Source organism: Pan paniscus, chromosome 11 (genome assembly GCF_029289425.2).
Source record: "Pan paniscus chromosome 11, NHGRI_mPanPan1-v2.0_pri, whole genome shotgun sequence".
In the NCBI taxonomy this organism is placed as follows: Eukaryota; Metazoa; Chordata; class Mammalia; order Primates; family Hominidae; genus Pan; species Pan paniscus.
The window spans coordinates 14,293,096-14,315,206 of NC_073260.2; the positions used below are offsets into that span (position 1 = coordinate 14,293,096).

Consider the following 22,111-nt stretch of genomic DNA (forward strand, 5'->3'; position numbering starts at 1 on the left):
TCTTGAACTCCTGACCCCAGGTGATCTGCCCACCTCAGCCTCCCAAAGTGCTGAGATTACAGGTATGAGCCACTGCGCCCACCTGAGAATTTTTTTAGTAATATTTTGGCTATTGATTTCTCACTTACTTGCAGTGTGGTCAGAAGGTATACTGTAATTTTAATTATTTGTGACATCTAGGGACTTGGTTTATATCTAGCATAGAATTAGTATTTATTTACTTATTTGAGATGGAGTATGAGAATTAGTATTAATTAATTAATTTATTTATTTGAACCACGGCACCCATCTAGAATTGGTCTTTATGATTGCTCCATGGGTATGTGAATAAAAAAGACATATTCTGCAGTTTGTAGATGTGTGGTTCTCTATATTTCAGTTAGGTCAACTTTATTAATGGGGATTTTAAAAATCCTACCATCGTTAGTCTTTTTTTTATGATTCTTTTGTTAGTTACTGAGGGATATGTTCTAAAATTTCCCCTTATGATTCTGGATTTGTCTGTTTCTTCATTTAGTTTTATCCATTTTTATTTATTTATTTTGAGGCTATGTTATTAGGTGCATATGATTTTTAGAAATATATTGAATTGGCTGGGCGCGGTGGCTCACGCCTGTAATCCCAGCACTTTGGGAGGCCAAGGCACGGGGATCACCTGAGTCTGGAGTTCAAGATCAGCCTGGCCAATATGGTGAAACCCCGTCTCTACTAAAAATACAAAACTTAGCTGGGCATAGTGGTGCATGTCTGTAATCCCAGCTACTTGGGAGGCTGAGGCAGGAAAATCACTTGAACCTGGGAGATGGAGGTTGCAGTAAGCCGAGATCCCGCCATTGCACTTCAGCCTGGGTGATAAGAGTGAAACTCTGTCTCAAAAAAAAAAAAAAAAAAAGATAAAAGGGATATATTGACCTGAACACTTTGTCACTAGGGAATATTCTTCTCATCTATGTTGATTTTTTTTTTTGGGGGGGACTTAAAGTCAGTGTCGCCTGATAATAGCGTAGCTACACTTCTTCCGTTTTGGTTGATGTTTCAAGATATGTATTTTCCATACTTTGACTTACAACCTTTTCAATCTTTTACTCATGTATCAGTTTTTTTTTCTTAAATCCAATCTGATGGACTTCATCATTAAATTTTATTACTTAGTTCATTAAAATATATTGTAGCTACTGACATATTGTGTTTTAATTTTACTGTTACACTCTTTGCCTTCCATTTGTCCTGTCTTTTCTATATTCATTCATTTTTTTTTTTTTTTCCTCCTTTGAGATTGATTCTCACTCTGTCACCTAGGCTAGAGTGCAGTGGTGCGATCTTGGCTCACTGCAACCTTCATTTCCTGAGTGGCTGGGATTACAGGTGTGTGCCACCATGCCTATCTAATTTTTGTATTTTTAATAGAGATGCTGTTTTGCCATGTTGGCCAGGCTGGTCTCGAACACCCAATCCAAGTGATCCGCCCACCTCAGCCTCCCAAAGTGCTGGGATTACAGGCGTGAGCTACCGCGCTGGGCCTAATCTTGCCCTTTTTTTGGGGGGGGTGGGGGCGTTATAATTAAAACCATTCTATTATTTGACTTCATTAGTACTTACACAGTGTTTTACTTTTTTTTTTTTTTTTTTTTTTTTTTTTTTGAGACGGAGTCTCACTCTGACACCAGGCTGGAATGCAGTGGTGCGATCTGGACTCACTGCAACCTCCTACTCCCTGGTTCAAGTGATTCTCTTGCCTCAGCCTCCCAAGTAGCTGGGATTATAGGCACGCGCCACCATGCCCAGCTAATTTTTGTATGTTTAGTAGAGACAGGGTTTCACCATGTTGGCCAGGCTGGTCTTGATCTCCTGACCTCATGATCCACCCATCTCAGCCTCCCAAAGTGCTGGGATTACAGGCGTGAGCCACCGCGCCCGGCCTTTTTTTGTTTGTTTGTTTGTTTGTTTTTGCAATTTTGGCTCGCTGCAACCCCCGCCTCCCAGATTCAAGCGATTCTCCTGCCTCAGCCTCCTGAGTAGCTGGGATTACAGGCGTGTGCCACCACACCTGGCTAATTTTTGTATTTTTAGTAGAGATGGGGTTTCATTCACCATGTTGGTCAGGCTGGTCTCGAACTCCTTTGACCTTGTGATCCACCTACCTTGGCCTCCCAAAGTGCTGAGATTACAGGCATGAGCCACTGCGCCCAGCCTGCTTCTTTTTTTTTTTTTTAATTTTAATATAGAGACTAGGCTGGGCACAGTGGCCCATGCCTGTAAATCTAGCACTTTGGGAGGCTGAGGCAGGAGGATTACTTGATTCCATGAGTTTGAGACCAAACTGGGCAACATGGGGAGACCATGTCTCTACAAAAAAATACAAAAAATTAGCCGAGCATGGTGGTGTGCCTGGAGACCCAGCTACTCAAGAGGTTGAGATAGGAGGATGACTTGAGCCTGGGAAGCGGAGGTTGCAGTGAGCCATGATCATGCCACTGCACACCAGCCTGGGCAACATAGCGAGACCCTGTCTCCAAAAAAAAAAGAAAAACTAGAGATTAAGGCATGCTTTCCTGACTTAAAATTTAGTATAAATTATTATTTTTGTCACTTTCAGAATAATGCAAGGACCTCAGCAAACTTTAACTCCATTTATTCCTCTTTCAATTAATAGACTAACATTTTTTCCATTCTTCTGTAAAACACATACATATCTTCATTTTATAATGTCAATATTTGCTTATATTTACCCATGCATCTCCTTTACCCTTGCTCTATATTTTTTTCCTATATCTCTAAGTTTCTTTTTTTTGATTATTTTCCTTTTGCTTAAAGGACACTCTTCTTTTCCTTTTGTTCTGCTGGTGATGAATTCCATATATATTTTTTTCTTTTCTTTTCTTTTCTTCGTTTCATTTCTTTCATTTTGAGCTGGGTCTTGCTCTGTTGCCTCCAGTGGTGTGCAGTGACACTGTTATAGCTCACTGCTACCTCAAACCCCTGTGCTCAAGCAGTCCTCCCACATCAGTCTCCTGAGTAGCTGGGACCACAGGTATGTGCCACCATGCCTGGCTAGCTTTTGTATTTTTTTGTAGAGTCAGCGTTTCACTGTGTTGCCCAGGCTGATCTCTAACTTCTGGACTCAAGTGATCTGCCCTTCTCAGCCTCCAAAGTGTTGGGATTACAGGCGTGAGCCACCGGGCCCAGCCTTGAACAATATTTTTTTAAGTTTAGGTTTTATATTACTTTGTCCAAAACTATTACCATAATCCATTTCAATTCATAAGACTGAAATAAATACTTGAGGTATTTGAAGTTCTATTGAAGGTTTAGTTGAAGAGCAAGAATAAATGTGACATGGGTTTAGCCCTTAAGGACTTTTTTTTTTTTGAGACGGAGTCTCGCTGTATCGCCCAGGCTGGAGTATAGTCGCGCGATCTCTGCTCATTACAAGCTCCGCCTCCTGGGTTCATGCCATTTTCCTGCCTCAGCCTCCAGAGTAGCTGGGACTACAGGTGCCCGCCACCACGCCTGGCTAATTTTTTGTATTTTTAGTAGAGACAGGGTTTCATCGTGTTAGCCACTATGGTCTCGATCTCCTGACCTCATGATCTGCCTGCCTCGGCCTCCCAAAGTGCTGGGATTACAGGCGTGAGCCACTGTGCCTGGCCAAGGACTTTATAATCTGGTATGACATGAGGCACAGGTTTCTGTAATATTAGAGTAGAATGTGATAAGTAGCAGCTACAAGGAAGGATGGTATATTTATGAAATACTTGAATAGGAACACTGAGAAAGTCATGAAACACAAACTATTTGTCTTTTGCAACCTAGCTGTATTTGTCCATTTTCATGCTACTCATAAAGACATACCTGAGACTGGGAAGAAAAAGAGGTTTAATTGGACTTATAGGTCCACATGGCTGGGAAGGCCTCAGAATCATGATAGGAGGTGAAAGGTGCTTCTTACATGGCAGTGGCAAGAGAAAATGAGGAGGAAGCAAAAGCGGACACCCCTGATAAAACCATCAGATCTTGTGAGACTTACTCACTATCATGAGAATAACATGGGAAAGATGGCCCCATGATTCAATTACCTCCCCGTGGTTCCCTCCCACAACACATGGGAATTCTGGGATTTACAATTCAAGTTGAGATTTGGGTGGGCCAAACCATATCACTAGCATACTGAAAGATTTAAAAATATATATGATGATCTTTTTGGTTATATATTCAGAATACCTGGCTGTTTGCAAGACAGTTGGAACTACTTTGAAGAAATATGCCACTCTGAAGATGTCTGCTGAGAATTATCTCCACAAACAATGCTGTTGCTAGGATTACATATTAATGCCATCTTTATGTGGCCATATGTCTTTATCAGTTTCCTTTCACTATCTGCCATGGATTTTTTTTTTTTCATACTAAGCCTTCTAAATCTGGCATATTTTATACTTATACCTCACATTTATAGCACATCTCAATTCAGAGTAGCCATGTTTCAAGTGCCAAATAGTGACAAAAGGCTAATGACTACACTTTTGGACAGTGTGTGTCTAGATGGTGAGATAGACTTTTCAAAAAACAAATAATTGTTATATTTGTTTAACTCTTTGTGAAGTAACTGAAGAAGCCCCTACTGACTTCATCAGAAGTAGGTGCCAGGGAGAGATTTAGATTTTCAAGGAAAGTTTTACAGAAAAGTTGTCGTTTGAATGCTGTCTTCAACTATGAATATAAATTTGGTAGGTGTACAGAATAGGCCAGGGGAATAGCATGTAAATCATGATGCTGTATAAGAGTAGGATTTGTTCAGAGGCTTTCAAGTATTTCCTTGTGGTCGGAGAATAGGTACGTGTGTGCTAGTGGAAGGTGAGACTGGAAAGATAGATTTTGAAGAATGTCAGATGCTAGTGATTCTTCACCAGTTCTTGTGTTATGAGTAATTTACCAGTAATGACAGTTAACCTCAGGATAAATTTTCTGCAGTGTAATTGATAGATCTCATAGAATGACCATTTAATGTCCCCTCATACATTCAGGGAAACTCATGGGTTTGAACTAATTTACACTGCCTCTAGCAACTATGCTGGTTTCAGTGCATGTTCAACTGCTGTAATTAGTGTAGTTTTAATGTGCTCATTTTGCTGCATTAGGTTTGTATTTTGTTACTGTATTTTACTATGTTTATATTTTGTTCACCAATTCATCATTGGTGGTTGAACACTTTTCTTATTAACATTGAAATTTACTCCTGTCTAGTGCTTAGACCCCATTCAGGCCTTACCAGTTGTCTCAATAACATCCTTTACAGCAGAAGGATCCAGGGGAGAATCAGGCGTTATACCTCAGTTTTCCCTTGTCTTTGAAGGAAAGTACTTGACATTTTTGAAGATTACAGGTTGGTTATTTTGTAGAATGTCCCCCAACTTGGTTTTGTCTGTTTCCTCATGATTAGACTCAGGCTACAGAACTTTGACAGGAACAGTGCTTCTCATCGCATGGGACTTTGATTTGTCTGATTACTAATGATGTTCACTTTGATCATTTGATCAAGGCAGTGTCTGCTGGGTTTTACTGCTGTGAAATTACTTTTTCCCTTGGAAGTAATGTGTAGTTTATGGGGGAAGTATTCTGAAACTATCCCATTCACTACCACACTTTCCATTTATTCACTCATTTATTTATATCTATATTGATTCATGATTTCTTATTTTGTTCAGTAGGTTATAATCCATTGCTATTACTATTGGTATTGATGCTGAAATTACCCTGTTTGGCCAGTGGGATCTCCTTCAAGCTTGATCCTATGTCTTTTTGACATTCTTTAGCATTCCTTGAGCATTTTCTTGCTTACTACCACAAGATATTCCAGATTTATCCTGTACTTTTTCTACCCCTGTGCTGTAATTAGTGAATTACAATTCTCCAGAGATGTCTGGTTCCTTTTATTGGAGAATGGTATTAGGGGCCAAGTGTTAGGTGCTAGAAACGTTCATACCACTGGGGAGGGAAGATGATCACTGCTCCAAGGCGCTCTCAGTAGATAGAATTACAGAGCTAGGGAGTATGCATCTGTGTGTGCTTATGTAGACACACACACCATGCATGTATGTCCATGTCTTCAGAAATCCATTAGTTCACTCATACTTACAGTTTATTTTTTTTGAAACGCAGTCTCGTTCTGTCGCCCAGGCTGAAGTACAGTGGCATGATCTCAGCTCACCTCAACCTCCGCCTCCTGGGTTCAAGTGATTCGCCTGCCTCAGCCTTCCAAGTAGCTGGGGACTGCAGGCACACCCCACCATGCTGGGCTAATTTTTGTATTTTTTGGTGGAGATGGGTTTCACCATGTTGCCCAGGCTGGTCTCAAACTCCTGATCTCAGATGATCCACCCACCTTGGCCTCCCAGAGTGCTGGGATTACAGGCATGAGCCACTGCACCTGGCCCAGTTTCAATCCACAGAGTTCATTCTAACTTTTTCCATTTCCATATTTGCATCTCCCTTCTCTGCCAAGTGAGAACTCTGGGTCCCATTGCCTTTAATAAATCTTTTTTAAAAAAGAATTTTTTTTTTTTTTTTTTAAAGAAATGGGGTCTCGTTCTGTCACTCAGGCTGAAGTGCAGTGGAGGGATCATAGCTCTCTGCACCCTTGAACTGCTGGCCTCAGTCGATTCTCCTGCCTTAGCCTCCTGAGTAGCTGAGGTAGCTGAGTAGGCACCTGCCACCACATCTGGCTAATTTTTACATTTTTTGTAGAGACAAGATCTCACTGTGTTGCCCAGGCAGGTCTCAAACTCCTAGCCTCAAGTGATCCTCCTGCTTCTGCCTCCCAAAGTGCTGGGATTACAGGCGTGAGCCACTGCATCTGGCCTTAATAGATCTTATTTGATCCTTCCCTCTTTATATAGCAAATCTCCCATTGCTGCTTTGAACCTTTCTATGTGGAGGTGCCGTCACTGTGCTCAGGCTCCTACTTTCCCTGCCAGTCCTCCACCCTCATGGGTGCCCTCCTCCTCCTCCTCCTCCACACTCGGCCTTCAACATCCTGTGCAAGCTGGCTCTGCCTGCGAATGGCCTCCTCACATAGCTTATATTCCGACACCCATGCAGATACCCTGTGATGTGGATACCCACTTGGTGGCTGTAAGAGTGAATTTTTCAGGAAGGGAAGAGAATTCTGATTTCCTAAGTTTTACTTTAATGGTTCTAGCTGTGGGATTATTTTGACATTCTTTGAGTCCTTTCAATTTTAGGTGTTACATTTTCTCTAATTCTGGGAAATTTAGTCATTATTTCTGCAAATATTTCTTCACTCTCATTTGTGTTTTTCTCTCCTCCTGTGTAAGCTATTGTGTGGCAGTTGATTTCCCTCATTTCTGTATCTTATCTCTTGCTTTTTCTTTTATATATTTTATCTCTTTCTACTGTCTTTTGGCAGAGTACCCCAAATCTGATATTTTAGCTTATGAATTTGTTCAACTGTATCCTTTCTGTTCTTCAGTCCATCTATTAAAGTTCATTATTTCACCAATTGTATCACATTATTTCAGTGACTATATTTTGTCTGCCTATTTTTACATCCTACACCAGGACCAAATTTTCCTGTGTTGTTCCAGGAATTTCTGTCTGTGTGTAAACACAAATCAGTTTTTAAAATTTAGGTTTGTATTGTACATACTGTCTGACAACTTACTGTTGTTTTCTGTTTTTACATGGCAGGTTTATGAAATTTATTACAAGTGGAGATAGTTTCAATATAGTTTTAATATACGTCTGTGTGTGTACGTGTGTGTGTATGTATATGTGTGTGTGTGATTTTATATCCCTTTTATACTGAAGTGTACTCATACCATTGCCTCACCTTCTTAAACAGAGTTGTAAGTTAGTGATTGGGTAGAGTGCAGTGGTCAGTATTCCTAACCATTTTCGTCTTTGGGGCCTTTAGGTTGTTTTCAATTTTTAAATGTTATGATACTAAAATAAATACACGGATAAAGTGTTTTCCCATTTGTGGGATCATTTTCCAGAAGGATTTATAGAGTGGATCAAATGGACAAATAAATCAATATTTTTAGATTGTTAACCATGTAGAGGAATGCCTAGAACATAACAGGCATTCAAATAATATTTATTAGAGGAAAGGGTATTATAAAAATTGCTTTCTAATATGGTTCCAATTTTCATCCATACCAATGATAGGAGATGATCTATTTTCTTTCTTTTTTTCTTTGTTTTTTGAGATGGCGTCTCGCTCTGTCACCCAGGCTGGAGTGCAATGGCACGTCTCGGCTCACTGCAACCTCCGCCTCCCTGGGTCAAGCAATTCTGCTGCCTCAGCCTCCTGAGTAGCTGGGACTACAGGCGCCCACCACCACGCCCGGCTAATTTTTGTATTTTTAGTAGAGACAAGCTTTCTCCATGTTGGCCAGGCTGGTCTCGAACTCCTGACCTCAGGTGATCCATCCACCTCGGCCTCCCAAAGTGCTGGGATTACAGGTGTAAGCCACCGCGCCCGACTGAGATGATCTGTTTTCTTACAGTATCTTACACTTAAATTATATTTTTGTGATTTGATTGTAATCAGAAGAATTCTATATCTGTCTTGGATAAAAAATACTATCAGATGATATAACTAAGGTTTTTTTCTATTTTTATTTTTACCTCCTGGATGAATGAACATATGTTTTCTTACAGGACTGAATTTGCTCTTAAAGAAATCATGTCCTCTGGAGGTGCTGAAGATGATATCCCACAGGGAGAGAGGAAAACCGTTACAGATTTTTGTTATCTTCTGGATAAATCTAAGCAGCTGTTCAATGGGTTAAGGTGAGTGGACTCTTGGTGTTTTGAACTTTTCTTTAGTTCTGCATTTGTTTTTTTTCTGGCTGATGTGTGGTAAGTTTCCGAAAATTATGGGTAGAATGTCATATAAATTTCTGTATTAGAGTGATCATGATTTTTTCTTTGACATCATTTTTAAAATTCTTGGATAAAAAAACAATAGGAAAAGAGGATAACTTACACTGTTTTAGTCAAGTTAAAAAGAGCTATTTTGTGAGATGGTTTTGTATACATAACTCACACCAGATCTGATTTTAATCTGGTTTTGCACATTAGGGTGTTGAGGTCTGAGGAGCCTAAAAATGCATATGCAATTGAATGTGGAGCCTCCTATTGCATTTTTGTAATTTGTTTACTTGCTTGTTTGTTTTATTCTTTCTTTCTTTGTTTTCTGGGATGAAATGTCTGTGCCTAAAGTAATGATGGTTACCTTTGTCTACCAGATCGGGGTGGTGATGGTGGGGGGTGGGTAGAAAAAGTAATGATGAGGTGTTATAAACCATGCTATTTATGATTTAATCTGTATTTCAGTTCTTGAGAGTCTTAGGATATTCACTGACTTCAGACCTAAAGCTTCATTAGCTTAGTACCCGTTAGAAGAAAATTCATACAATAGGTAAAATTCTAGGGATAAACAGGTTTTATTTTTGAAAATTTACATAGGAAGGAGTGATTGTAAAGATACTAAGTTATTTTAAATTATGGTTTATTTATGGATAAAAATGAAATCTCTTTATCTTACATTTTACAATTGTATTATACGTCCCCAGGTTTGGACATATATTGGCAGGGTTTATTTTTAAACCAGATAATTTATCTTTTAAAAAAATTATGTGAATTTTTCAAATACCATTCTGTCTAAAGCTGCCCTTTTAATCATTCTCTTTTTCCTATATTCATTTGATTTGCTTCATGACACTTACCACTCTTAATATTATTTACTTGCTTATTATGTCTCTCCTGCATTAAAATGAAATGTCCCTAAGAGCAGGCCCCTGTTTGTCACTGTTTCTCTAGTTTTTAAGCCCATGTCTTGCACATTGTAAAGGCTTTGTGAATATTTGTTAAATGGAAGATTCCAAAGGCAGTATTCTTAACTCCTGCACTCTTCTGCTTCCTATTTTATGCTGCAGAGGAGATATTTGAGATCATGTTTTTCTTTGGCTTTATAAATTACTTGTGTCTTTTTAAAGAATATTTTCTTTCACTATTTTAATTCAGAAGTTTTCCTTGGTATGTCTGGGGTTTAAATCTTTTATTTTCCTGTAATACATTATTTTAAACCTCTTAAATTTGCATACTTAGACTTTTTTTTTTCTCTTTGCCTTCCAGGTATATTTTTTTTCTTCAACATTTAATTGGCACCCAGTATGTACCATATTCTGTATTGGGTACGAAAATTCAGAGATAAAGCTAACAGTCCCTGCCCTCAATTACTCTATGAGGAAATTATAAAAAAAAAAACCCAAGGCAAACTTCTGCTCACAGCAAGCCTCAGCTTTAGCACATCTAGTGAACCTATTTCACAGATAGAAACACATATCTGTGTGCCTATTGAAATTAAGTAAGTAAAAAGTTAAAAGAGGCCAGGCGCAGTGGCTCACGCCCATAATCCCAGCACTTCGGGAGGCTGAGGTGGGAGGATCACTTGAGCCCAGGAGTTTGAGATCAGCCTGGGCAACATGGTGAAACCTCGTCTCTACAAAACATGAAAAAATTAGCTGGATATGGTGGTGAGTGCCTCAAGTCACAGCTGCTTGGGAGACTGAGGTGAGAGGATTGCTCAAGCCCAGGAGATCAAGGCTTCAGTGAACTGTGATCACACCACTGCACTCCAGCCTGGGTGACAGAGCAAGACCCTTAACCAAAAAATAAAAACAAAATCTTAAAGGGATTATAGATTTAAAGGTAGGAAGACATTTAAAAGCTTGCATTTAAATCCCTTGTGTAACTTCTGGCACATGGGCTCTCAAACTTAAAACACTGACATAGTTATAATAGCTCGGACCCCATTTTTTTGAGACAGTTTTATGGAGCTATATTTATATACAATAAAATTTGCCCATTCAAAGTTTACAGTTGAAAAGTTTGGTATGTTTGCAGAGTTGTGCAGCTGTTAGTACGGTTTAATTTTAGATCATTTTAATCACCCCCAAAAGAAATCCGGTTCCTATTAGCAGTGATTCTACATTCTTCCAAATCCTAACCCCTGACAACCACCAATCTACTTTTTGTCTCTATGGATTTACCTATTTTGGATATTTTATATATTAAATAATTGGAATCATACAATATGTGGTCTTCTATCATGGACTTCTTTTGTTAACATAATGTTTTTGAGGTTCATCTGTGTTATAGCACATATCACTACTTTTATTAGTGATTAATATTCCATTGTAAGGATTTATCACAATTTGTCCAATCATCAGTTGATAGACATTTGAGTTTTTTGGCTATCAAGAATAATAGTCCTGTGAACATTTGTATACAAGTTTTTATGTGAGCATAGGTTTTCCTTTTTTTTGAGACAGAGTGTTGCTCTTGTCATCCGGACTGGAGTGCAATGACACGATTTTGACTTACTGCAACCTCCGCCTCTTGGGTTCAAGCAATTTTCCTGCCTCAGCCTCTCAAGTAGCTGAAATTACAGGTGCCTAACACCACGCCCAAGTAATTTTTGTATTTTTGGTAGAGACAGGTTTCACCATGTTGGCCAGGCTGGTCTTGAACTCCTGACCTCAGGTGATCCACCTGCCTTGGCCTCCCAAAGTGCTGGGATTACGATTCTCTTGGCCATATACCAAGGAGTAGAATTCCTGGGTCATATAGTAATTCTGTGTTTAACCTTTTGAGGACCTGCCAAACTGTTTTCCAAAGTGGCCTCATCACCAGTAATGTGTTCTAGTTTCTCCTCATTCTCATCAACACTTATTATTTTCTGTCTTTTTGATTGTAAACATCCTACTGGATGTAAATGGTGTCTCTTGGTGGTTTTGATTTGAATTTCCCTAATGTTGGGCATCTTTTTATGTGCTTGTTAGCGATTTCTGTTTCTTCTTTGGGAAAGTATCTGTTCTAATTCTTTGACCAGTTAAAAAATTGAATTATTTTTAAAATTATTAATTTATAATTGTTTATATATTCTGGATACAAGTCCCTTGTAAGATGTATGATTTGCAAATATATATTCTCTTATTCTGTGGATTGTCTTTTACTTTCTTTCTTTCTTTTTTTTTTTGAGATGAAGTTTTGCTCTTGTCCCCCAGGCTGGAGTGTGATGGTGCGATCTTGCTCATTGCAACCTCCGCCTCCTGGGTTCAAGTGATTCTCCTGCCTCCAAGCGATTCTCCTGCCTCGGCACCCACCGCCCCCCTACCCCGAGTAGCTGGGATTACAGGTGCCTGTCACCATGCCCGGCTAATTTTTGTATTTTTAGTAGAAACGGGATTTCACCATGTTGGCCAGGCTGGTCTAGAACTCCTGACCTCAGGTGATCCACCCGCCTCGACCTCCCAAAGTGCTGGGATTACAAGGCGTGAGCCACCGCAAACCGGCATGTCTTTTACTTTCTTAATGATATCCTTTGAAGCACAAATGTTTTTAATTTTAATAAAGTTAAACTTGTCATTCTTTTCTTTCATTGCTTGTACTTTTGGTTTGTATCTAAGAAATCATTGCCTAACTTAAGGTCATGAAAATTTACTCCCGTGTTTTCTTCTAAGAGTTTTATACTTTTAGCTCTTACATTTAGGTCTGTGATCCATTTTGAGTTCTTTTTATTTTAATTAATTTTTTTGAGATGGAGCCTTGCTTTGTCACCCAGGCTGGAGTGCAGTGGCATGATCTTGGCTCAGTGCAGCCTCTGCCTCCCGGGTTCAAGCGGTTCTCCTGCCTCAGCCTCCCTAGTAGTTGGTGCCACCACACTGTATTTTTTTAAGTAGAAACGGGATTTCACCATGTTGGCCAGGCTGGTCTTGAACTCCTAACCTCAAGTGATCTGCCTGCCTTGGCCTCCCAAAGTTCTGGGATTACAGGCATGAGCCACCATGCCCAGCCCATTTTGAGTTAATTTTTGTGTATGGAGTGGAATGTTAGTTTTATGTTATTTTTTAAATCAGAAAAACATTTCCAATTGTTTTGATTATTGCATATTTTTCATTTTTTCTTTTTAAACATTGATAATAATAATTTTACATATGTATGGGGTACATGTGATATTTTGATACATACATACCATTGTAATGATCACATTATGGATTTGGGATATCCATCACTTCAAACATTTATCATTTATTTGTGTTGGGAACATTTTAAATCTGCTCTTTGAGCTATTTTGAAATATAAACCTTATATCCCAGGTATGGAGTCGTATCTTTCTAAGGTGCTGTTTTAAAATTTTACAATACTAATATTGATAAATTTTGATCTGTCACCTGGAAGAGTGGATAAGCAAATATACCACAGATATATTTTCAGTGTTTTATTGAGTGACCCTCTTCAATTTAAATAAGCTATAATTGGCTGGGCACGGTAGCTCACGCCTGTAATCCCAGCACTTTGGGAGGCTGAGGCAGGCAGATCACCTGAGGTCAGGAGTTCGAGACCAGCCTGGCCAACATGGTGAAACCCCGTCTCTACTAAAAATACAAAAATTAGCCAGGCGTGGTGGCACGCACCTGTAATCTCAGCTACTTGGGAGGCTGAGACAGGAGAATCGCTTAAAGCTGGGAGGCGGATGTTGCAGTGAGCTGAGATCACACCACTGCACTCCAGCCTGGGTGACAGAGCAAGACTCTGTCTCTAAGTAAATAAATAAATAAATAAGCCATAATTATTTATACAAAAATAGGTCTGTGGCGAGCAAACTATATATCTTCTCTGAATGCTTTTGGATTTTTGTTTGAGAGAGATGTGGTTGTCCAGTATAGCAGCCGTATTGTTTTCTTTTTTTTTGTTTATATAAATGAAAGTATCTCCAGGAGCAGTGGCTGATACCTGTAATCCCAGCACTTTGGGAGGCGAAGGCAGGAGAATCACTTGAAGCCAAGAGCTCTAGACCAGCCTGGCGACATAGGAAGACTCCATCTACCAAAAATTTAAAAATTAGCTGGGTGTGGTGGTGTCTGCCTTTAGTCCCAGCAACTTGGGAGGCTGAGGTGGGAGGGTCACTTGAACCCAGGGGTTTGAAGCTGCAATGAGCTATGTTATGCCACTGTACTTCAGCCTGGGCAATGCAGTGAGACCTTGTCCCTTTTATAAAAAGAAAAGAGAAAAAAGTGTTCTTTGTTCAATATTAGACCTTGATTATAAAGGGCTGTCTTTATCAGTTTTGTAGGCCTTCCTTAAAGTTCCCTGTGGTGGTGGGTTGGAGGTGTGTATTGGCATTCTTGTCTACACTACTCTCCCTGTTTCCTGTGTAAAGAAGATCTTTGAGTTATGTCAATCAGAAACCTCTTTTCTTTCGAGTGTTGATGTTGCTTTATGAGCATTTCTTGAGAAAGGGACAAGATTTATTTTGGAATAATTATGAGGTTTTTTTGGTTGCTATCCCCCTGCGCCCACCCCCACCCCCTTATTTAAATTGGTCTGAGTAGGTCTATGGTCCTTATAGAGAAGAAGAAATGTATTGGTAGTGGTCTGGACCAGCATTGGCATTTGGGGAAATGGAATGAAGTGGGATCCAGCTGGAATCGTGTCAGTTTTTAATATTAAGCCCTTTCCCTCTAGCATTTTTTTCACTGTTAGTGCTTGTCTTTGTTTTTTCTCCTTTTCCACATGTTCTAACATGTTTTTCTTTTTGCTTGCTTTCTTCAATTCATGCACTGTGTCTTAAACTTATTACTGAAGTATAATTGACTGCGGAAAAGTGCACATGCTGTAAGTGTGTTTTTAAGAAACTGAATACATCCATGTGACTTGTATTCAGATGAAGAAGTAGCACCCACAGCACCTCAGAAACCTCCCCTGTTGTGTTCCCTGTTACTTGGACTTTTTAACTCATTATGAGCAGAGTGAAAAAGGGCATTTCAGTGCATGAAAGGTTTCAGATTTTTGTATCATGTCTCATTTGGGATATAATAGATTCTCTTTTTACTCTTGGAAGTGTGTCTTTCCACATTATATTAAGCTGTTCATCTAAGTTGTCAGAGCCTTTCATTTTCCCAGCTGTGAATATCTTAATGGAGTATTTTTCTCAACTGAAAATACCTTCTTATAATATGTGCATAATAGTTTATCTCTTATTTCCACTCACTGTGTAAGAAAACATAATCCAGAAAAATAAGAATTGGATGAAATGAATGATGTTTCGCATATAATGGCTCTTGCATGTAGTAATGAAGTGAGAATAATGTTAGAAAAAGCTTTGAATACTGTCAGAAAATGATCAAAAGCCCAAGTGCTTGCAGGGTTCTGGTTGCCATGGTGACTAAGACTGTCGAAGCAGAATGGAATACTTAGTGGGATTATATAAGGCAGCATCTCGAGACATGTATTTGAGAAACACAGCTGTGTCTATCAGTGATATCCCTAACTTGCAGTGTTTTGCAAAAGCAGAGGCCTCCAAGTCACTAATTATTTGACTACAGAGGAGCAAATACACAAAGCCAAAGAAGGCTTGGGAGGCCACTGATAGTATATATAATATTATTATTGTAGTACATATAATAGTATATATTGTGTGAGTTTGTGTGTATATGTATATTTTTAATTGGGAGGTGCCCCAAAGTGAAGTGTACTAGTCTTAAATGAAAATAATTACAGAAATTATTTTTATTAAATATGCTCCTAGCCAGGTGCGGTGGCTCACGCCTGTAATCCCAGCACTTTGGGAGGCTGAGGCAGGCAGATCACATGAGGTCAGGAGTTTGAGACCAGTCTGACCAACATGGAGAAACCCCATCTCTACTAAAAATACAAAATTAGCCGGGCGTGGTGTCACATGCCTGTAATCCCAGCTACTTGGGAGGCTGAGGAAGGAGAATCGCTTGAACCTGGGAGGCAGATGTTGTGGTGAGCCGAGATCACGCCATTGCCTCCAGCCTGGGCATCAAGAGCGAAACTCCATCTCCAAAAATAAAATAAAAATAAAATAAAATAAATAAATAAATAAATATGCTCCCAGTATTCAACTTAAGAAAGAAAGTTTCTATAATGCTTCCTTTAGAAGCCTGTTTTTAGGATTCCCTTTTTCCTAAAGAGGACAACTAAGAAATTAACAGTTTGTTCCATTGACCCCTTCTTTCCCTCCCCTGCCCTTTTCTTCTTCTTCTTCTTCTTCCTCTTCTTCTTCTTCTTCTTCTTCTCTTTTCTTCTTCTCTTTTCTTCTTTCCTCCCTCTTCTTCTTCTCCTTCTTCAGAAAATTAATATTCTCTTAGAAGCTAGTTCTGCAAACTGGTAATGGCAAGTTTATTGTTATTGAAATAAATAACCATGTTATTTTAGAGATTATACCCTAAACTGTCTGTACAAGCTTGTGATATAGGCTGTCATTTTATATGGCTTACCACCAGAAGAATTGGACTTGCCTTTGAGGTAGACTGCCACCAGAGTACAGTAGGTATCTTGATCACATGCTCTTGAACATCATTGATTGACTAGGCTGGGCATAGTGGCTCTTGCCTGTAATCCCAGCACTTTGGGAGGCTGCGGTGTGTGGATCACTTGAGGTTAGGAATTTGAGCCCAGCCTGACCAACATGGTGAAACCCCATCTCTACTAAAAATACAAAATTAGCTGGGCATGGTGGCACATGCCTGTAGTCCCAGCTACTTGAGAGTCTGAGGCAGGAGAATTGCTTGAACCTGAGCAGCAGAGGTTGCAGTGAGCCGAGATCATGCCATTGCATTCCAGCCTGGGCAACAAGAGTGAAATTCCATCTCAAAAAAAAAAAAAAGAAAAGAAAATCAATGACTAATAGAAATTTAATATAAGCCACAAATGTTATTTTAAATTTTCTAGCCACATTAAAAACTAAAAAGAAACAAGTGAAATTAATTTTAATAATATTTGATCCAATAAATAAAAAATATTCTACTTCATCATAAATCGATAGAGAAATATTAGTGATATTTTAGTTTTTTATACTAAGTCTTTGAAACACAGTGAGTATTTTATACTTACATACATTTCAGTTAAGATTAACTACATTCAAGTGCTTAGTAGCCATGTGTGGCTGTTTGCTCCGGCAAAATTCCTCCCAGTTTTAGTTTCTGTTCTCATAATGGCTGACTGTGCTTTCTCGTGAATCCATATTGGCTATTTTGGGGTTGTCTTCTTCACTGGTCCATGAGGTGTTCCCAGTTTTGCTTTCTTTGTCTCCTCCAACATAGATGCTAATAGCTTGCAGGTCTTTTGGCTGTTGGTAATTTGTCTCCAACCACCTGGGATTTGATGGTTACCATATTACTGTATCAGTTTGCTATGGCTGCCATAACAAGGTGCCATAGACTGAGTAGCTTAAACAACAGAAATGCATTTTCTCACAGTTCTGGAGGCCGGAAGTCCAAGATCAAGGTGTCAGCAGGTTCAGTTTGTTCTGAGCCCTCTCTCCTTGGATTGCAGATGGATGCCTCCTTCCTGTGCCCTCACATGGTCATCTTTGCATGCATTTGTGCCCTGGCGCCTCTTTGTATGTCCTAATGTCTTCTTCTAAGGACACAACTCATATTGTATTAAAACCTTCCCTAAAGGCTTCTTTTTAATTACCTCTTTAAAGGCCCTATCTCCAGATACAGTAAAATTCTGAGATACTGGGAGTTAGAGCTTCAATGTACGAGTTTTGGGAATAACAATTCAGCCCATAACCCTTGGTTTTATTGAAATGTTACCAGTGGGTTTTGCTTTATTATCTGTTTGTTCTGCCTGTGTTGGGAAGGTATCTGAATAGATTCAATACTATGCTGTCACCATTTCCCCAGAATCTAGAAAATTAGCTATTTAAATGCTATACTAAAATATTAAACAATAAAATAGATGAATATATTCTATTATAATATAATATATTCTATCAAAGTCAGTATAACCAGGTCTTATATGTTAGCTCCCTCTAAGATCTTGTCAGGTCTTACTAGAAACGTAGAGCATCTTCCCCTTTAAAGTTGCTGGTAGAAGCTGGATCGGGAATTGGTTAGGGGAGAGGTAGTTGTAGTTAGTTGTTTTTTTTTTTTTTAATTTCAGTAGGTTTTTGGGGAACAGGTGTGTTTGGTTACATGAATAAGTTCTTTAGTGGTGATTTGTGAGATTTTGGTGCACCCATCACCCAAGCAGTATATACTGTACCCAATATGTAGTCTTGTTCCTCACGCCCCTCCTACCCTTTCGCGAGAGTCCCCAAAGTCCATGTGTCATTCTTATGTCTTTGTATCCTCATACCTTAGCTTCCACCTATGACTGAGAACACATGATGTTTGGTTTTCCATTCGTGAGTTACTTAACTTAGAATAATGGTCTCCAATTCCTTCCAGGTTGCTGCAAATGCCATTATTTCATTCCTTTTATGGCCTATCTCATATATATATATACACACACACATATATATGTGTGTGTGTGTGTGTGTGTATATATATGAGATAGGCCATAAAAGGAAAGAAATATATATATGTGTGTGTGTGTGTGTATATATGTGCATATATATGTATATATATGTGTGTGTGCATATATATATATATATATATCACAATTTCTTTATCCACTTGTTGATTGATGGGCACTTGGGCTGGTTCCATATTTTTGCAATTGCAAATTGTGCCGTTATAACCATGTGTGTGCAGGTATCTTTTTTATATAAATGACTTCTTTTCCTCTGGGTAGATACCCAGTAGTGGGATTGCTGGATCAAATGGTAGTTTTACTTTTAGTCATTTAAGGAATCTCCACACTGTTTTCCATAGTGGTTGTACTAGTTTACATTCCCACCAGCAGTGTAAAAGTGTTCACTTTTAACCACATTCAATAGTGGTTAGTTTTTAAGATTCTTCAGGAGGGGTATAGAGAGAAAATTAAAAAGATATGTTAAGAACCCCGAAGAATTCATTAAATCCTCAAAACAATGTCATTAGTGTCTATTATTTTGGTTCTACAGATGAGAAAAACAAAGCTTTGCCAGTTAAAGTCATAGCCTATGTTAATGTGATAGATTATAATTTGAGAAGTGCTACTTCCGAGAAGTTTTTCCTCAATTTAGGAGTAAGGATTCCAAACACAGACGAATGTTTGACTCTAAGAATAGAGGCAGGCCAGGCACAGCGACTCATGCCTGTAATTCCAGCACTTTGGGAGGCCAAGGCCAGAGGATTGCCTGAGCTCAGGAATTTAAGACCAGCCTGGGCAACAAAGTGAGACCCCGTCTACAAAATAAAAAATATAGCTGGGTGTGGTAGTGCATGCCTGTAGTCCAGCTGCTCAAGAGGTTGAGGCGAGAGGATTGCTTGAAGCCAGGAGTTCAAGACCAGCCTGAGCAACACAGTGAGACCTCATCTCTATAGAAAAATTTAAAAATTAGCCGGCCAGGTGCAGTGGCTCATGCCTATAATCCCAGCACTTTGGGAGGCTGAGGTAGGCAGATCACTTGAGGCCAGGAGTTTGAGATCATCCTGGCCAACATGGCGAAACCCCATCTCTACTAAAAACACAAAAATTAGCCAGGCATGGTGGTGCATGTCTAAAAATGTCACAGGATCCTTAGGGTGTTATTTTTCCAGCCAGAAACCTCTGTGGCTAGTGGCACCTTTGCCCGAGTTTTGCTTGGGCTCACTGGGCTTGTTCCCGCTACTCAGCCTGGCAGGTTGTGCTTGACTTATGCTACTGGCCCAGATCCCACACCTGCCAAGGGTAGGCCAGGTATGGAGCAGTGAGGGGTGTGTTAGCGAATGGGCATGGGGTCTGGCCACTGTGCACAGCCAAGCAAGCTAGCTGCCGTGGTGGGGCAGGCATCTCCAGGCACTGGCGCCATGCAAGGTTGCAGCTGGATTAGATGTACCTCAAGCAGCTTCCACTGCAGGCACCCACATCTGGAAGAGGGGAACATGATGGTGGTGCCCAGAAGCTTGGAGATGCCAGGAACCACAAGCCCCAAAGAGGATGTCACAACCCTGGCTCAGGGAGCCCATAGGTCTGAACTCCCAAAGGGCCTCAGCTCTTTCCTTCTCATTGCCTACAACGTGGCAAGCAAGGGGGCATGTTTCAGCCCTGTTTGTGTTACCATTTTTTGAGTCCCAGAATTTGCCAGGTCCTGAGTTCTTGTCCTGCGCCCAGGAAGAATGAGGTATGTGGACAACTGGAGGGTGAACAAGGTGGAGAGGAGCTTCATTCAGTGATAGAAGAGCTCTCAGGAGACCCCTAGTAGGTAGCTCCTTTCCGCAAGCAGGTTGTCCAGGCAAGTGTCCAGCTCTTAGCAGAGAGGAGACTTGTAGTAGTTGCTCCTTCCTGCAGGTAGATCATCCCAGCAAGTGTCCAGCTCTCAGCAGAAAGGAGTGGGTAGCTCCTTTCTGTAGGCATGTCATCCCACAGAGGGTATGAGTCTGGCTCTCTGGGGTTATTTTGTGCCCAGAATGGTGGAAGTGTGTGCTGATTGGTCCATGGGAGGCCATGGATGGGCCTGGAAAAAGCACCTCGAGTTCTCACTCTGGGCCATGGACTTCAACCAGAACTGGCAGCCTTATCCCCCCAGGCCCGCCTCCCATGCTCGTCAGTACCCAAAGTCTGGAGGGGGCTGAGGCAGCAGGGGGCTTGTGTGTCAGTGCCGTCATGAGCACACCCAGTCAGTTGTGACAGGTCCCAGGCTTGGCCACAACTTTGCTCCACCCCAGAGTGGGTGCCAGGAGCTGGGAGAGGCCAGGGAGCAGGAGCAGGTACTTTCAAGCATGTGGGGGCATGGAGCTTCTTAAGACCCTGAGAACACAGGGAAGCATGGGTCCAAAGCTGCAGCTGGGTAGCTGCAGCTGCGCCCAGGAGCGCTGGGCTCCCACCCCTCCAACTCAGTAGGTGGCCCGGCTTCCACCTGTTCCTGGCTTCCACCCATTCTGTGGAGCATGCAGCCCTGGCCACAACTTCCCCACTGCAGTCGGCATCCCTGCAGCAGCTGCTCCAGATGGGCTGCCACCACCATCATAATCCCAGCTACTTGAGAGGCTAAGGCGTGAGAATCGCTTGAACCTGGGAGGGAGAGGTTGCAGTGAGTGGAGATCGCACCACTGTACTCCAGCTTGGACAACAGAGTGAGACCCTGTCTCAAACAAAAATATTAGCTGAGTGTGGTGCCATGCACCTGTAGTCCCAGCTACTCAGGAGGCTGAGGCAGGAGAATTGCTTGAGCCCAGGAGTTTGAGGCTGCAGTGAGCTATGATCATGTCATTGCACACCAGCCTGGAGGAATAGAGTGAGACCATGTCTTTAAAAACAAAGAACAACAAAAAGCCACTGGGTCTACCAATGGGTAAAAGCAGATACTGGTGCTAAACAAGGAAATGCTCAATTGGGCTTTGAAGTCTCAAATGCAGTTTGGTCTCGTATATGCATGAACACAGAAACATGGTTTGGAACAAAGATGTCCCAGTAATATAGTCCTCTCTGTTTAAACAAGAATGTGTGAGTCGGGCAGTGTGCTCTTTGACTGAAAGCCTGATTCAGAGAAGTTGGCTTATTCCTTTGCCTTTGACCACAGCTTTGTTGGAGGTCAGCAGCATCCTAAGAGCCAGGGAGCAGGCCAGGCACAGTGGCTCACGCCTGTAATCCCAGCACTTTGGGAAGCCAGGGCAGGTGGATCACTTGACGTCAGGAGTTCAAGACCAGCCTGGCCAACATGGCGAAACCTCATCTCTACTAAAAATACAAAGCAATTAGCCGGGCATGGTGGCAAATGCCCATAATCCCAGCTACTCAGGAAGCTGAGGCATGAGAATCGCTTGAACCTGGGAGGCGGAGGTTGCAGTGAGCCAAGATCATGCCACTGCACTCCAGCCTGGGTGAAGTGAGACTCTGTCAAAAAAAAAAAAAAAAAAAAAAAAAAAAGCCAGGGAGCAGAATGTGGTCCCAGAAAAGAACTAACAACTTTACTTGCGTACAAAATCTAGGTGGTTATTCCATATGGTGGAAAAGAGCATTGGATTAGGAGGTAGAAGGTTTGAATTTGAATCGTAGCTCTACAGCTTACTGGCCATGATTCCTAAGTAACTTCCTGTATGTATGTTTCTTTTTGTATATGTATGTGTATGTGTGTGTGTGTGTGTGTATGTGTATGTGTATATGTGTATATATATATATATATATATGCATGCACACACACACA

General features: G+C 40.7%; 1 protein-coding gene across 10 annotated transcripts in view; it reads left to right on the forward strand.

The window, feature by feature from the left end:
* SCAI (suppressor of cancer cell invasion) overlaps nucleotides 1-22,111 on the forward strand; it is a 201,378-nt gene that overhangs the window by 78,678 nt on the left and 100,589 nt on the right. For all 10 annotated transcript variants that reach the window (XR_010109088.1, XR_004664336.3, XR_004664338.3 and 7 more), the window contains one exon: nucleotides 8,680-8,811. Coding sequence is in view for 6 of the 10 variants with exons in the window: in XM_055117612.2 (XP_054973587.1) it covers nucleotides 8,680-8,811 (132 nt within the window). In the remaining 4 variants the exon portion in view is untranslated. The remainder of the gene's footprint in view (nucleotides 1-8,679; nucleotides 8,812-22,111) is intronic.